At 47.0% G+C, this 16914-nt stretch overlaps 1 protein-coding gene across 1 annotated transcript; it reads right to left on the bottom strand.

The window, feature by feature from the left end:
* Positions 1-3666: 3666 nt before the first annotated feature.
* On the bottom strand, positions 3667-14896 carry TMEM11 (transmembrane protein 11). The gene is made up of 2 exons (XM_067534228.1): positions 14778-14896; positions 3667-4561 (listed from the first exon to the last, which is right to left on the bottom strand). Exons 1-2 carry the CDS (start codon positions 14843-14845, stop codon positions 4045-4047), a joined length of 585 nt encoding a protein of 194 aa, XP_067390329.1. The 5' UTR covers positions 14846-14896; the 3' UTR covers positions 3667-4044.
* Between the last annotated feature and the right edge of the window lie 2018 nt (positions 14897-16914).

Here is a 16914-nt window from a genome sequence, read left to right as displayed (position 1 = left end):
TTCAGGCAAGAGCTGCTTGTAGTGGCAGTCTTTTGCAAGGGTGAGGGGCTTGGATGGCCTTCCCCTTAGAAACACGCGTCAGGTTTTCATCTTGAAAAGTACTGAATAGCATTGACTCGGTGGTGACCCCAGCCCCTGAAAGCCCTAGAAAAAGCATTAAATTATAAAGCGGGTGATATAGGATAAACATTACAACTCCTTAGATAGCTGACACCATCTAAGCTTCTTGGGCAAAATCTCAGAGCTGAATTTATGGCTAATTGAAGCTTTCCGGTGTACTAATTAAAGCTGAGGGATTCCCAGCTAAGACTTAAATCCATGGCATTACCCACCACTGTTGTCCTTAACCACTTCCCTTCTACCGAGGGGAGCTTGTTTACTAGCTTAAATTTTCATGCCTTACTCCCACTGATGTGTTTCATGTAGTTCTAGCTACGCAGCCACTAGTAGATGTCATTTAACTTGCCTGGATCCATGCATTGTTAGCAGAATACAGCAATTCTTACCAGTTTTTCCCACCTGCACCACCTTCAGCTCCTAACAGCTGGTGTTTCCAACAGAGCAGGAAGAGTCAAGTGGCAAATTGCTATTCTGCACGTCTCTTATGATCATTATCACAAGGCTAGGCAGTGTGGGGCACACCACACCTAAAGCAGGTGGGAATGATGCCGGATGAAATACTTCTAGAAGTGCACTGTACAGTGAGAGGAATGTATTGACTGAATGTCATTGGAGCAGCCAGTGGTGATTGTGCATATTCATATTTGTAAAGTGAATGTTTTCCCTTACCCTCCTTAAGCTTTAGAAGATACTTTGGAGCATCTCAGGGTAGCTGTACACTCACCCCCAGGGCTGCAGGAAGGGTGACCAGGCAGCAGGAGGGGCTGGAGTACTTAGCTTGGAGGAGGCTGCCGTCTGGGGATCCTACCTCATGCAGGACAAGAGAACCACACCTACAAGGCTTAGGAGCTTCACACTCAGGCTAGGGGATAACACTAAGCATTGCTGGTGCAGTGGTCTGCTGGGATGTAGTACAGGCACTGGCTACTTGCACAACTCATTCCATTGTGCAGGTTATCAAACAAGCTTTGCACTGGTTTATATCTTCTAACTTCCCTTGGATGGTGGCTCCCAGCTCTGGATAATCCCCTGCCAGGCTAGAACAGAATTGACAGTCTCAGGCCCAGGCCACTGCTCCATTCACGTCACACACTCGGGCTTTCAGCTGGCACAAAATTCACTGGCAGCCAGGCAATGGTGCTGCACTGTCAAATCAAGTCTCAGGTTCATGAACAGTAAAGGTAGCTCGGGGCTGTCTTTCCCTGCACACACCATTGTAGAGCATTATCTTCCCTATAACGACCCCTTCTACGGCAAGAGCTTAAATCCACACACAATTGTTGCTTAGGAAGAACTAAGTACAGGAAGAATCAATTTTTAGACAGGACTGGCACACCATGCAGCCGCCCAGTCACCTGAGCTTGCAGCTGGAGCCTGCTTTCACTGCTTATACCTGCACACTTCCCGTGATTAGAGCACAATCCCCATTGAGCTGGGACAGACATTCATGATAGCTGCTGGCTTTCCTTCATACTGACCGTCTCGAAAATTTAGAGCTCAAGGGAGGTATGTTTCCACATGTCCTCTTCGGCTTTGGTTGGAATGACAGCTCTCAATTACTCTAAAAAAATGGAATGGTTTCTCACTATAGCAAATCGGTCCAGCTGTCTCTTCACATCTCAGCTTGTAATAAAAGACCAAAGCACCCTTTGACCCATTTTTAACCACTAAACCTCAGCTGTTAGATGCACATGGAGAGCGAGCCTAGTGGGGTTAGTGGCAAGTCACACCTGACCCCTCCTGGGCAAGGAAAGAAGTGACACTGACAGGTACCAGCACAGAGGCTCCTTGGCAGCGAAAGGGAATGAGAGATCTTGCCAGCCCGCTCCTCTCTGGCAGGCAGAAATCTCTGCTAAGAGCTAGGTGCAGAAAGAGATTTCAGCTCCTTTTGCAGCAGTAGGAGTCCATGCCAGCTGGAGCCCAGCTGCCAATTGGTACATTCCAGATGAGTTTGATTAAGGCAAGACTTGAGAAATGAGTTGGAAAAACGCAACTCTCAGGCTGGGCACAGACAAAGCATTTGTAAGCGCAGGCAACTGCTCCTTGTTGCTATAAATAACACAGCTCTGCCATCTCGGCTACTTTTAACCTTGGGCGGAGGTAGCTGTGTACGAGCAGCTTTTGTAACAACTGAACGGAGGCACGGGCTTTCACAATGGCCATTGTCTAGCGAGGCCAGCCAAGGCAGGAATAGTCAGAAAAGTGGATCCGAGGTCTGATACCACAAGAACTCCCTCTAAAGCCTTCACGGGGCACTCTTTATGGGCATGTCTAAATCTGAACATTTGAGTTACTTACTCAAATGCTATTTGTGGGGCCATGCAATGTTAGCCTATCATCCCTGCACACAGAGGATGTAGGCCTGGAACAAGAGCTTTGCCTTCCACACTGGATGCTTAAATGAAAATAGAAGACTACAAATCCCAGACCTTGGCCAAAATATCCGGCCAAAATTTAGAAGCGATAGGGAATTTTCTAGCCTGTTGTGCCATAGTCAATGCATGAGTGAGTGCAGTTTGGTCTCTGACCTTGTGTGGCTCCATTCCAAGGTCAGTGCCTCAGCTGTGGAAGTCAAATTGCAACAATTATTTAAGCAGGCAGTATAGCTGTACATACCCAGTTCACCTGACAGGGCTTTGCTCTTGTATTCAGGACAAACACTTGAAGCAGAGCTGCCCTACAGCAGACCACACCTACTCTTCCATCTGGCAGGAGGAGATAGGGCCTGGGTCAGCGACTCTTTAAAATGATGTTTTGCAAGATTAGCCAGTTAAACATTTTTCATTCAAGCAGAACAGGATTTTGACTGTTTCCAACTAGGAAACAGGAATTTATGCACTAGATTGAATTTTTAAATTCCAGCTTAGGGCATAATTACTCAGCATTACACAGTTAAGTAGACAGTAGGATGGCCTCTTACACTGAGGACAAGTTCCTCCAGAAGTTGCCACCACCACCAAAGGAAGTAAAGGATTGGGGCACATATTGCTAATACTATTTTGATTTCACACAGTGGTTGCACAAACATGCATGATAGTAACAAAATATGACAAGGGCAAAGTAGGCAGCTGCTCCCCTTAACGCCAATGCAGTTTAAGATTCATCTACCACACCAAGAAGGCTTAATCTTACACCCAATGGAGAAGCGTCCACCCTAGAGAAGAACCTGCATGCAAGTTGAGCAGTAAGTGCTTGGCTTCAGCTGGAAATTTAGACCGATTCCCACTGATCTCAGGAGGGAAGTGGCAGGATAGCACAGTGATCTAAGAACAGAGCATCAATGCTCCAAGGACACAGGTGGAGAGAGATCATCATAAACACTGTTGCAATCGGCACCATTTCTCAAGAAGCAATTGGTGACACACAGGAAGTCAAATACCCCATTGCCCTCCAAAGCGATCCCTTTGTCAGCTTGCAAGGTCACATGGGCGCTGCGTGTATATAGTAAGAATTACTGTGGCTCCCATGGCAAAATGTCAGGTCCCCTCCCCACTTGAAACAAACTCTATAAAAGGATCCAGTTTAATAGTAAAGAGTGCAAAAACATTTGAAATTCTCATCTTTTAATGGGCAATGATAACTTTGGGCTGGTTCTGTGTATACAATTAAACAATATACTTAAAGGTTTCCAAAAAAAGAAAAGCTTTCACACCCCCTTTATATAGTTTTCTTCCATCAACATTCCACTGCTGGATTCGACTCCTACAGCCTAGCATACAGCTCTCAAGTCACTGCAGATCCACATCTTACATGTAATGAAGAACTGAAAAACCTTGGTGCACCAGTGATGTGTCATTTTAAAAAATAATGACTCTATTAAACCAAAAGCCTTCCCACTCTCCACTGCTTCTCATAGAGGAAAAAATGTTACTGTGGGAGTCTTAATACACTTGTCTTTGTGGGTTTCTCTTTCCCCTACTGAAGTCATACAACATAGAGATCATAGATCTTCTTTACACAGTACACCAGGGCAGCAAGTGCTATCGTGTTATGCAATCTCTTTCTGTGCAGGTCATCCTTCCTCACCAGCACCACAGGAGTGGAGGACGTGAGTGTATGCAGGGGTAGGCGGGAAAGTTTATAGGCATCATACTCCACTTGGTACTTGCAGCAGGGGTCGAACTGCCAGGAGATACCATAGAGGGTGCAGCAGGCCATGCTCAGCACGCCGGCAGGCAGGGAGATGTAATGGGAATAATCGACTCGAAGTGCCAGGGGAGTGACGAGACAAGCGGTGCCTGCTAGGACGGTGGTCTTGTGCAGGCAGTTCCCAACAGTGATCCAGCGAGCAGTCTCATCCCCGATGCGAGTGGGTTCTATCACTATGTATTTGTACTGTGCTTCCAGGGCCTGCTCCAGCTCATACTCAAACTGGTCCTGAGCATTCTCCCCACTGTAGATTTCATGCACAATGTAACACTCCGTGGAGGACAAGGTGACCCTGTTAACAGGAAACACAGCATTAAGCTACAGAGCACACAGATGACCCTTCCCTCTATGTTAACTCAGCTAGCCTGGCGTATGAGAGATTGACGACTGAAACTAGCTCAGCACCTCAAAGTCACTTGGTTTCTGCTTTTCCCCTCAACCAAGTAGTACTTCTTCCAATCAAGACTCATTTGAGAGCAGCGGATTGTTCCAGAGAAACTCTGAAAAGCTATTTTGTTTAGGGTTAATTATGCGTTTTACATACAAGTGAATTTCTTTCCTCACTTTGGGAAATTAACAACTTTTCAAGAAAGCAAGATTTTGGGATTGGTTGAATCCTCCTGAAACAGATTCCCCTCTTGTCTTCAGCCACCTGGGACGTCAGTCAGCTGCTGTGGAAATGGTGTCAATGTCACCAAGAGGAGACTGTGTCAGATGACGGAATGAGCCACCAGCAAGGAAAAAAAGGTTTCCTGAAAATTAATAGAAAAGAACCTGACTATGGATATGAACACAAATTGTCCCCTCAATAAAGGTGTTGCAAGATTTCAAAGACACATGGCTTTTGTCCACAAGAGTTTGGTGTTCCCTCTTTCCTTGCACAGATCAGAACAAAAATAGAACGAAAAACAAACCCAGGATAATCCCCACATTTCCAGCACCACACCTCAACTGTATTAGCTCTAGAACCAACAGCTATGCAACCTACACTCCAGCTTGCTGTACGACTGACTAATTTGTGGTACCCAACCTGTGGTGATAGGGAATGACATAAATGTCTAGCTAGAGGGAGAAGTGAAAGTCAAGCAACAATCAGAATTTGTTAGCACCTTTGGTTCCTTCCTCTTGCTACACTGAAGGCAACAAGGAGGGAGGTTTTACTGCAACACTGGTTAAATAAGAAACAGCTGCTGCATTAACCTGGAGCAGTTTCCCTACTCCTGCCACCAGACTGTACTAGGTACTTTCTGTACACACAGACTGGGCGTATCAGGTAACATCACTTGGCCTTGTAGGTAACTTGGACTAGTTTCCAGCTTCCTGCCCCCCAGCAGGATCTTATCCTTTATCTTGTTACGCCACCGTCCAAAGATACGTTCACGTATCCGTGCAGTAGCCTCACAACTGCTCTGTGCGCTCCGTGAGAAAACAGAACAAAGAGCAAATGGTGTTTGTCACATTGGTTGGGTTTTACCTTACTTCAAGTAGGAGAAACTGATTTTTAATATGCCGTTAAAGCCCAAGCGTCCTGAGCACATGGGCTTCCAAGAATATAGTTATTTGGCAAAACTCTTTGGCAGAGCAAGAGCCACCTACACATCTTTGACCTAATCGCAGCTGATAAGGGGACACTGTTGCTGACAGAACTCGGGTTCACTTGGCATAAGTGAAAAGGAGACTTTGCAATGGAGAATTAAATGAACATTTCTTGCTCCATTAATATAAAGATAATAAAGATATAAGCCTGCTGTACTTCGAGACATCACTCTTTAAATTCAGCTTTATTCACATGGCGAAGGGCATGGTGCAGCAGCCGCCAGTAATCAAGAATATTGTTAAAGTACAGGCTGTTGCCAGACGTAGCTTGTTTACAGTGAACGCTGACAACACTACCCAGCAGCAGGAGCTGAGACTTATCAGCCTCCTTCGATAGGGCAGAATGAGTTGTTTCTGTCAGAGGCTGGTTGGTATTTATATAAATCTGCAAGCAGGGTTTTCCTTGTAAACCTCATTCTCTGGCAACATTACATTTGCCTTAAGCCTGTCTGCATTTAGACTAGGAGATAAAAATCATCCAATGCCGCTCAGGACAAGGGCTGGTCTGCACATCTCCCATGAGATTCTATTTATAAGGTGATGGAAATAAAACATTTCACTGTGAAGTTGAAGATTTCTTTTCCAAAAAAAGTTAATGTTCTCCAGCAGACTAACCCCTTCAGCTGGTCCAGTGCTCAGCCTTGGAGTTGCAAGCCTTTAAAGGAAAGCATTCTTGCTGATTTAGAGAGAACATGTCTAGTAAAAGTATAATATTGGTCACAAAACGTATTGAAATATGGATTTGTTTTACATTTCAGATAGCTGCTCCTAAGGTTTAAATGCCAAAAAGAATAGGGTTAGCCTGACAGCACCTAGTTTTTCTGCCCAAATAGAGTCAATTGTAGTCATAGCATACAAGATGAAGTTAAATCTTTTCATCAATGGTTTCCCGCTCAAGTAAGTACTGAAGATGTTTTAAGTGCTAGTGTAGCCAGCATAGACGATTTTTTACCCATTTCAGAAGGCATAAGGCCTGGTATTTACCGGAGGTGGTTTTTAACCAGGAAAAATCATGGTTTTTATTGCCCCAGAAAAAAACAGTCAGTCCCAGTTTAAGGCATTTTCTATTTTAAAATCTGTTTAGTTAATGCACACCCGATTACACTTAATTTTAGTTACATATTCAAATTGTGGTTATACAAGGCAGTAGATTCATCAATTAATTTAGGCTTGTACAAATAAGAAGTAAAACTGCAGTGGGCATAATACTAATATTTAATTATGATACTGAACATTTGTCTATATGCATTTTGGTTTGGTATTTTATCACGCAAGTTATACATGTCATGGCTGATTTCTGTTTTCAATACCATGGAAACAAACGTCAAAACCATCTGATTATATGAAAACATTAATGCAGAGTTGCACGCTTGAAGCAATTAGAGGCATACAGAGTAGCAGACTTGCAGGTCCACCTGGTCATGCAGCATTCTGAAGCAGACAACCATCTTTGATGTAGTAGATAGACTGAGCCCATTCCTCAGTTTTGAATGGCTGTATCCACCATTTGAAAATGGTTCGTTCATGCTGAACTAGCTGGATGCTGATGCAATTATTTTCTCCAATTTAAACCATATTTACGTCTGCATTTACCAGCGTTCTGTCCTAAACTAATTTTTTTCTGGGAGACTGCTCACCCTGGAAGGCACACTTGAGAGGTAGGTTTTGGGAAACAACAGCAAGTGGTTTCATCCAGTTGTGCTAACTAACACAATGGTTTCAATACTGCTTCAGGGGAAATGGTGCTGAAAATGTTTTTCAGCAATTGTTCAACTTCCTAGCTAAAAACGAAAGTTGCTTACACCAGAAATGCTATGTCAAGCAACTGCGGTTACAGGAAATGTTCAGGCTGTGAGAAGAACCCTGCCTATAATTAAGCTTCCTGTAATACAGTGTGTTGCTCAGATTAGGTCCTTGGCAAATGGAGGGGCAAGAGCCCATTCACACCAACCCAGCAATAGCATTTCTCCCCAGCTCAGACCCCAACACTCTCACGCTTCAAGTGATTTCTTCCCTCTCAGAATCTTCTGGTCCTTGATGGATCTTTGAATACCCCCCACCTTCCCTTCCCTACACTTTAGACGCTCTCATAGACCCACATGGTCAATAGCCTTCCAGTCAAGGAAAATAGGACGGGAACCCATTAAACACTAGCCATAGACTGAAATTACTATTGGAAAATAAATTATTCAAGCCCTCCCCTCTCTTCCAGAAGCTTTATGCATTCTTGGGCTCTGGGCTTTTATAGGTATGAAGTCAAAACATGATGCTTAGGAGCAAAAATAAACTCAATAAAACTTGTTCCATATAAAAGACACTGAGTGAAACAGAAGGGGACCTTCCTGCCTGAAAGCACCTGGTCCTAGGCAGTATGCTCTTGTGGCTCCAGGCAGCTGCTAATCCCTCCACCAAATAATCCCTGTTAGAGCAATTTAGTCTTCCATCAGACAGCACCCAAAATGCAGTCATGCATTTTAGCAACTGGCTAGATAATCCCAAAAACAAAGACTGGAGGGGAAAGGAATGACCCACTCAAACAATAGCAAGTGTAATGGAGACAGTGAAGTGAGCAGAAATTACACTGGGGTAAATGCAGCATTCAGGCACATAGGAAGTTAAATTCAGCGTGTATCATTTCCACATAAGGCTGGCTGCAACAGGAGGAAAGCCAGGTGAAGATAAAGTTCCTTTCCTAAGAAATGATTTCACAATCGGACACAAAAGAAAAATCTGAAGAGTATGGTGTGTCTCCAGAGGTGAGACCACAGAGAACTCTGTCTACAGGACTTAAAAGAACTTGTTGACATGCAGAACAAGAAAGGGGCTCTTGCCTCAGGGACTTCCAGTACAAAGACCAATAAAACTGCTTTCCCTTGCAGTAGGTCCTTTCATTTGAAAACAGTGCACCCTGGAGCCTGTGATGTATGCATTTTGGAACTCACCACCACCACTGGAAAAAGCACAGCTAGGATTTAAGCATGGTCAGTGCTGTGCTAGTGCCATTGTAGTCTGGAGTATTAATAACTTAGTCTCTATTTTACTTGAAAGTGCAATACGTAACCAATGTCAGAGGAGATCTATGTCCAGTCGTCATATAATGGTGCCACACAATCAAAGGCTGGATGTGTTACTTATGCTTAAAAGTTGGTGTTAAACTGCGCAGTGTTAAATGATTTTCTAAAGCCCTTCTTCCAAAAAGAAGGGCTTTGCCACAGGAAAATTTTGTATCCATTCTGTGGTAGTTGTGTAGTTTGTATCTTGAATACTATTTGCATATCACCGCTTGATGCATCCTATTGCCAGTGATTGTTTTTTTAAGCGTCTCATTCCAGGTGCCCAGCTTTTTAGTGCCTATGTTAAAAAAACCACAGAGGAATACTCTAGTACAGGGGTGGCCAACCACCGGGACAATGCATGCTTGGGAGAAGAGGGGGAGTGAAACTGACAGATCAGTGGGGGGTAGAGAGACCAGGGGGAGTTAAATTGACAGGCTGCCTGAGAGCAAGGCACCTGCGCTCTTTGTCTCTCACTGGTTGGCCACCCCTGCTCTAGTAGATTAAATAGCTTTCCTCGGTAGTTTTAGAAGATAATTTACACTGAAATCTGTAATGGTAGAGTAACAAAAACAATGCACCTCAGCAGTTAATACAGCTACCACTAGCAAGAGGGGCAGAATTGTCCACGTTAACCATATGGTAAGTTTAAAATTAAATTTGGAATTTATTCCCCTACTAAAAACTTCACTGAGCGCACTAAGGAGACATTGCAGCTAGCTAAATGCTAGACACTCAAGAAACTTCCCAGTTAGTGTTCCAAAATCTGCCCCTTCTCTCCCTCCCCTAACAAGTTAGAAAGCCCCTGGCAGCCACCTGAAAGTTAAGCATGCTGTCGCAGGGTACACCTCAACCTGCCTAGCCTGGTTTCGTGGTCTCCCAGTCACAAACACACATTCTGTTTCTTTTCAGCACATATACCTTTAATCCTCAGTTTCTAAACACAGTGGGACGTAACACGGGTTTACAGCAGGAGCAGGAGCAGCCTTTAACACCTTGCGCCCCTCCATCCAGCTCACCCTTTGCTTCCTGTCCCTCCCAAATATATGTCCTCCCAATTACAGAAGCAATTGTCTCATTAGCCCAACTGCCACCACAGGTCTGTCTACACAGCAAAGAAAAACCCACTGCTGGCCCAGATCAGCTGACTTGTGCTGGGGGGCTGTTTCATTGCTGTGTAGACTTCCGGGCTCTGGGACCCTGTGGAGTGCAGGGTCCCGGAGCCCAGAATGAAACAGCCCCACAGCCGGAGCCCCATGAGCCTAAGCCAGCTGGCAAGGGCCAGCCATGGGTGTCTAATTGCTGTGTAGATCTATCCCAAGTGTCAGTAATCCTCATTAGTAACAGGTTGGTTGATTCCACCTACGCCTGTAGCCTTCTCTGTGCTGCAACAACCTCCGTGACCGGGGTGCTGCAACTTGCACTGCAACACATGCTCTATAGAATATGAATTTCTGTTGGAAGCTCTTCAACTGGGACAGGTGAAGTAGCAGAGATCCTTCAACAGGGAGGAGGAAGGAGCAGAATGGAGTTGAAAGGAGCCTCAACTTTGTCAGATAACCATTAGCAAATGGGGATCTAAATGATGGAGCTGCCAAAAATGAAGTCCCTCTCAAGCCAGTAGATGGGAGTGGAGAGGGGTTAAGTGTTTTCATCAATAGGATGCCCCTGGTGGAGGCCTCCTCCCTGTCCCATCTATCGATATACTTCTGGCTAATAGTTTTAAGTTCTGACTGGTCGGTATCCGGAAAGCATCTGCACTCCTGTGATCAGGAATATCCCCAAATCATGCACAGTTCACCATTCTTTTTGAGCAATAAAAGCAAGAGTTTCTGAGTCCCTTTTATATATGATGTGTAAGCCTCAGGTTATCCTTTTTGAAAGGTAATACGATTGCTCTTGGACAGCAGGATACCGATGATTTCTCCACCATTCAAAGTGAGGTTTGTTTAGTAGAGATAAACAGTACTAGGCAGAAATTCTTAAGAATTGCAAATGCAAAGAGACCTGTTCGGGTGGTGATTGAAAAAGACGGGCTTCCTGCTGTGTGACAATGCTTGTGATTTGCAAAACTTCCATCACATGCACCATGCACAAAAGAAATGAGTACACCAGTGCGACGAAGGACTAAAGGCTGATGTGTGAATGAATTCCAATAGAGCTATATCATGGATTGCCAAAAGCACGTAGTGTCTGAAGTTGTTGTTAGAGTCCCAACCAAACCTGAATAAGTCAGTACTATGTGGACAGGCTGGACTCAAGAACATTAATGCACTAACCTTTTATTGTATAGATCTGGCTTCAACTCTTGTTATTTTCAACATGAAAAATGAGTTGTGGTTTCATTAATTCCCAGTGGAAAAATTCCACATCCCAAAACCATCACACAATTTGACAAGATTATCCATTTCTGCTCGGGAAAGGTCCAGGATTGCCATGACAGGGGTAGTCCACATGACAGCAGAGGCATGGTGGCAGGCTTTCCCCAAAGCACCTTCCCACGGTCTGTCATTCTTGACCCATGACTATCAGTCTCTCAGCATAAATACAGTATGTTCAACCACCACCTTCTGGGAACAATAACCAGTATGGTCAGAACAAAGAGGACAAGAAGCAAGAGCCCAGAGGCAAAGCGAGTTTCCATTCAAAGAATGCAACTTACATGCAACAAGATTATAGCTAAATAAGGAATTTCATTCCGTCCTCTTTGGAAAAAGGATGGGGAGCACAGATCAGGGATACTGAGTATGAGACCCTCTATCCGTGATAGAAGACAACACCCACCACCGAAAACATTGCAATACTATTATGGAGACCACACTGAGCAGGAGAAGTGCCACTTTTTAGTTTAACAAAGAATTAGCTAGACTAATGGAAGCAGATCAATCACTGCTCCAAGCAAGCGGATTAGTGGAAATCCAAGCAGTAAAGATAGTGAAAGGAAAGACCTTTAAGACTGCCCAGAAGCCAGTAAATGTAGTTGGGATGACATCAAAGCTGCCTTATTGCATTGTTCTTTCTGTGCTGTGAAAGTTTGTTAGAACATTTCCCCAGGGAATAAGCAGCATTCTGTTTTGTGCTCTGGTGGTCATCATGTAGAATTTTAGACAAGAACTCCAAGTGTAAACAGTAGCTGCTGTTCTCAATTATAAATTGTTTGGGGCTACAGATTAGCAATTCTCTTTAGATACTCTGCATAAAGAGTATCTGGAATGAGGGAAGAAGGAAAGCAATATTTAGTGGGTTCTTTTTAGTTGTTTTTTCAGTATTTTGTTTACCCTCATTTTTTCACTATCATAAAATCAGCCCAGAATTGACAGCTAATATACTGTTAGATGAACATCCTTAGCCATATGCACCACAAATAGTGTGTGATCTGTGAGTGACCAACGAGACCTTCCATGTATCAATCAGATCTTTTATGGAGGGACATGGTCTCCCTAGTTACAGCTGCCAGTCATTTTGTTACTATTGACTAACTTTTCATAGCACCGGACAGTATTTTATTCACTAGCTATTCCCTTGACACTACCCCTCAACATACACACCTTTCAGACTAGCTGGCTGACAGTTACCAACCGAACTAGAGAAATACCTTGAAAGGGCTCTTTGATAGTGTGCTAAGTCAGTAAGCATTTGGTCTTTGAACAAGAACCATATTCATGAATATAAGAAAACAGTATTTACTATATATGTGTCATCCTCTGATGATCATTGACCCATCAACATTGCCCTGTACACAAGCTGTGTTCCCAGCACCATACAAGAAAGGCAGGTGTGACTTGGGAAAGGACACCAGCAGAGAATGAGCCTGGCAGTGGATATCTCCAACTGCACAAATGGGAGGATCTAACACCACCTGGCTAAGAAGATCTACACTGAAAGCAGGAGATCTTACTATACAAGGTTATTTGGAAGGGGAATTGTCTGACACGTAATAAAACTAGCTTTTGCCAGGTTTGTGATGGGAGTGAGTGTATAGTAGTGGTTAGCGCTATACTCTAGTCACTGATCTATTATCTTGCTGTGTCATCTCTGTGCCTATTTTCATGCCCAAACCCCTTCCCACTCATTTGTAAAAGGCAGGATCATATTTAAATCTCAAGTCAGGTCAGTGAGGCAGGTTGCTCATGTGCATTTGTAAAGCACTTTGTGATCATCAAATGAAGGGTACTGTTGTAAATGTAAATAGAGGTACTTTGTACTATCAATCATTTCATACATGCATAGATCACAGATTGGTGCTGTAATAAGTGTTTGTTTAATCAATGGGAATTTTTATTTTCACAGTACTATGATGATGTTGTTTACTGGATCCACTAAGTACCCACTTCTTTAAAACTTTACTCCATGACTTCCATGGCAAGGGCTGGTAGCCACACTACAACTTTTCACACTGTCTAGCATTGGTGCAGGTGCTAGGAGGCACATTTACCACCGTGTCATTTGGCCCAGTGGTGTTTTTAATTGTTTATATCAGTGATAATAGTATTAACTACATTTGTTCTTCTTATTTATTTACTTTGGATTCCCTAAATAGATATAACATTCCTCAAATTCACAGTGATGTGAAGTTTTAAGGGATGGTTGTTAGTTTTCTCTACTGTTTGGATTCATAATTGTAGCATGGAGGCACCACACAAGAAAGTAATAAGCCAGAAGAATGCTCCTACCCACCACCCCACCTAGGGTTGTTAGAGTCTTTAAATTGGGCAGTAGAACAAAGGACAATTTTATTACTCCACAAAAAGACAGCTGCTTTCAAAGACTTTTGGTTACACTACCTAGCACCAGAGTGGGCAGAAGAGAGGTGATGCCAATGGAAGGGACTAAAGGAGTTAGCCAAAAGTTTTAAGTAAGTAAAGAAATACAGTACAGATTTTAAAGGTAGCGCAACAAAATTTCTCTTTTCTGTCTTTAAAGTTAGGCTTCCAAAACTTCTACAGCTACTCCACAGGTAGTTCCACCACGTCCCAGTAGCTCATCCATCCTGACAGAGGCAGAAAGAGAGCTGATGACCAAACATGCATTTTAGAGAGCTCTTTGGGAGTGCAGACACTGCAAAAAGCCAACCGCGGCAACTGCCCCCAGAGCAGCCGGGCCAATTCTACACCCTTCCCGCCCCTGGAAATGACTCTGCCTGCAGCCTCCAAATCCAGGGAACAAAACAGCAAAATCCTGAAGACACAAGCCACAGCATTAAGCATTCTCCAAAGGGAGGTCACTCTGAAGGACTTCCACTACCTCCATTGCCTTTCCACATAGATTTTAAGGAGCGTCCCAGTCTCCAGTCCTTTCCACTGAGCACTGGCCAAGAGGCATCCTCGAGCCTAAGGGTTAAAGCTGCCTCTGATAACACACGATTTGCCCTGAACTTCCCCTTCTCCCTTCCCTCCCTGGCTGCTCTTCACTTGTCCCCAGCCAAGGCTCCAGCTGGAGCCAGCTGTGGAAAGGGCCCTCCCAGCTTCCAGGGCCTCCTCGCTCAGCTGGACTCTGCCCTGGATTTACCAGCAGGCTCAGCCCTTTCCTTAGCTCACTCTGCCAGATGGTGGCTTTGATTCCCCCACCGCTGGCCTATTCTCCCCCCCCCATCCCCACCGCTGGCCTGTTCTCCCTCCCCCCCCCCCCCCATGACCTGCAAACCCCCCATTCCACCGGCCTGTTCTCCCCTTCCCTCCCTGCCCCACTGGCCTCCCGTCGCCCCTCCCCCCACCCGTCCCGCTCACAGCGGGGAGGGGGCCCAGCCCGGACCAAACAGGATCCCGGGTCCCGCTCCCCCACCGACCGCCCCCGCTTCAGGGCCCTACGGAGCCCAGTCTGGCGGCGCCCCGGACTCCCGGCCGGCCGGCCAGGCCTCACCTCTCCCTGCCGCTGCTGCCGCCGCTGATTCTGCCAGAGCCAGCACATCGCCTGCCCCACGCCGCCATCTTGGAGACACTCGCCTCGCAAATATAATGTCTCCGCCAGAAGAGGGCCCCGTCGCCCGAGCCCGCCGGGAAATGTAGTCCAGGCCGCGGAGCCGGAGCCACTGGGGAGAGCGCCCGCCCTCGCCCGAGCGGACTACAACCCCCATCGTGCTCTGCGCCGCGCTGGGGCCCATGGGACATGTAGTCCTGGGCGGGTGGCAGGACGCTTCCCAGCTGGGGACCTGAGGGCGGGTGGCGCTGGAGAGGCCTAGGCACAAAGCGCAGCCCCATGGCCCTTCCCCATAACCAGCCTGGCTCCGCAGGGGAATACCCGGGGGGGAATGGACTACAACTCCCACCAAGCACCGGGGCAGGCTCAGCTCCACGTGGGCACGGGCTGCATGTGGGGCTGTGGTCTGAGAAGTGGGGGTGGGGGGCACAGGCCAGGGGCGAGCTGCAGGCTAGCGTCCCCCCCCCCATTGACCCTCCCTCCCCCTCTTCCACCATCGCCCTGTTACCCGTCTGCCACAGAGCTGGGCAAGACCCAGCCCCAGGCTAAGGTCGCTGGGGTGTGGGAGAGGCTGTCCTATGGGGGGATCCTGCCCCAGCCTCGCCACAAATAGGCCTGAGCCCCATCCCGCCCCAACGGCAGGTCTGGCTGAACAAAGACAGCCCTTGGGAAGGGAGGTGGGTTCGCGTGCAGCTAGCTGTTCAATAAAGATCATGTTTTAAAAATGATCAGGTTCAGAGTTGAAACGAGAGAGTTTCTGGACATCCGGGTGTAACAGACAGACTATCAGCGGGTACAGAGGGAAGCATGAGCTGCGGTATCCCAGATGGAGGGTAAAAATACAAGCAGTCGTGTAAGGGGGTACGTTGTTCATGCAGCAATTACGTTGAAGCATGGTTTGTAGGAAGGAGAGACGGTCATGAAAGCGGGTTGAGCCGCTTTAAACGCCAACCCAGCCCCCTGCGCTGATCCCTGCTAACCTGCATAGAATGGGGTAGGGACGCTGCTGACCGCAGCTCCGGCATGAGGCTCTCCATGTCCACTCTGCCTCCAAGGCAGGAGAAGAAGGGGAGGGCCCAGCAGTGTGATATGAGCTGTAGATTATGAGCCCCCCCTCCAATAACCTGTAAATCCCACAGTTGCAGCACGGTGCTAGAATTTAAGACTCTTAACTCCAGCAAGGCAGGGCTTCCATCACTGCGCTACAGCAAACTCCTTCAGCTGTAGGACTGTGGTACTGGCTTTATCAGCTGTGGGCTGGCAACCATCACGATATGACTGACATCACTCCACGGTGGGGCAGGTCTGAGAGTCTGTGCAGTACAGGCCAGTGGCGTACCGAAGGGGCCATGCCCTGGGCGCCGGACTGCGGGGATGCCGGCTGGGCCCTCCAAGGAGAAACCACTCCCCTGCTGTTGCAGGTGGCCAGGGGCCGTCGGGCTTTGACATCCCTGGTGGCCGTGCCAACCCCAGCTCAGGCCTGCTGGCGGCTGAGGGCTCCCACTGCAGGGGGAGTAAGCGTCCTTCTAGCCCCTCAGACCTCACGCTAGGTGCAACGAGGGAGCCACAAGGACCCCATTTATGCAGGGGCCAGGCAGCCAACCTAACGGCAGGTCTCTGGGGCAGAGCCCGTCACTCACCCCTGCCACTGGGCAGCCCAGGAGCATCTGCCCCTGTCACTCCTGCTCCTAGCAGCACCCACCACCCCTGCAGCGAGGGCAGGGGGGAAGTGGGGGATAGGAGGAAATGGGCCTGCAGACACACACCCCCATGGGGCACTGCTGCCGACAGGGGGAGGCACAAATGCCAAGTATTGGCCCCCAGGCACCAGAGACCCATGGTACGCCACTGGTAGAAGCTGGTCTGTTTGGCCCCCAGTGGCCTCCAAACATTTTACATTGCACGCCCCTGACCCCTCCCCAGCGGCGGCTGGGAGCAGGGCCATGATTGGGGCCGGGGTCTGTGACTGGGAGCAGGGCTGCGGTCAGGTCCCCGAGGCTGGGAGTGGGCCCTGGTCAGTCAGGGCTGAGGCTAGGGCCGTAGGTGGGGGGCTGGCTGAGGCTGGGGCTGTTGCTAGGTC

The sequence above is a fragment of the Emydura macquarii genome, unplaced genomic scaffold, assembly GCF_026122565.2.
Source record: "Emydura macquarii macquarii isolate MOO-44397 ecotype Brisbane River unplaced genomic scaffold, CSIRO-AGI_Emac_v2 contig_3390, whole genome shotgun sequence".
NCBI classification, from domain to species: domain Eukaryota; kingdom Metazoa; phylum Chordata; order Testudines; family Chelidae; genus Emydura; species Emydura macquarii.
The sequence above is the reverse complement of the archived record's forward strand: the minus strand, read 5'-3'. Positions and strand labels throughout refer to the sequence as shown.

What these genes read in the sequence shown, in the direction of transcription:
- TMEM11 (XM_067534228.1), bottom strand. Translation starts at nt 14,845, where the DNA reads ATGGCGGCGTGGGGCAGGCGATGTGCTGGCTCTGGCAGAATCAGCGGC. An exon ending in GGCAGCAGCGGCAGGGAGAG is followed by an intron (nt 4,562 to 14,777) that starts GTGAGGCCTGGC and finishes TCCTGTTAACAG; the next exon opens with GGTCACCTTGTCCTCCACGG.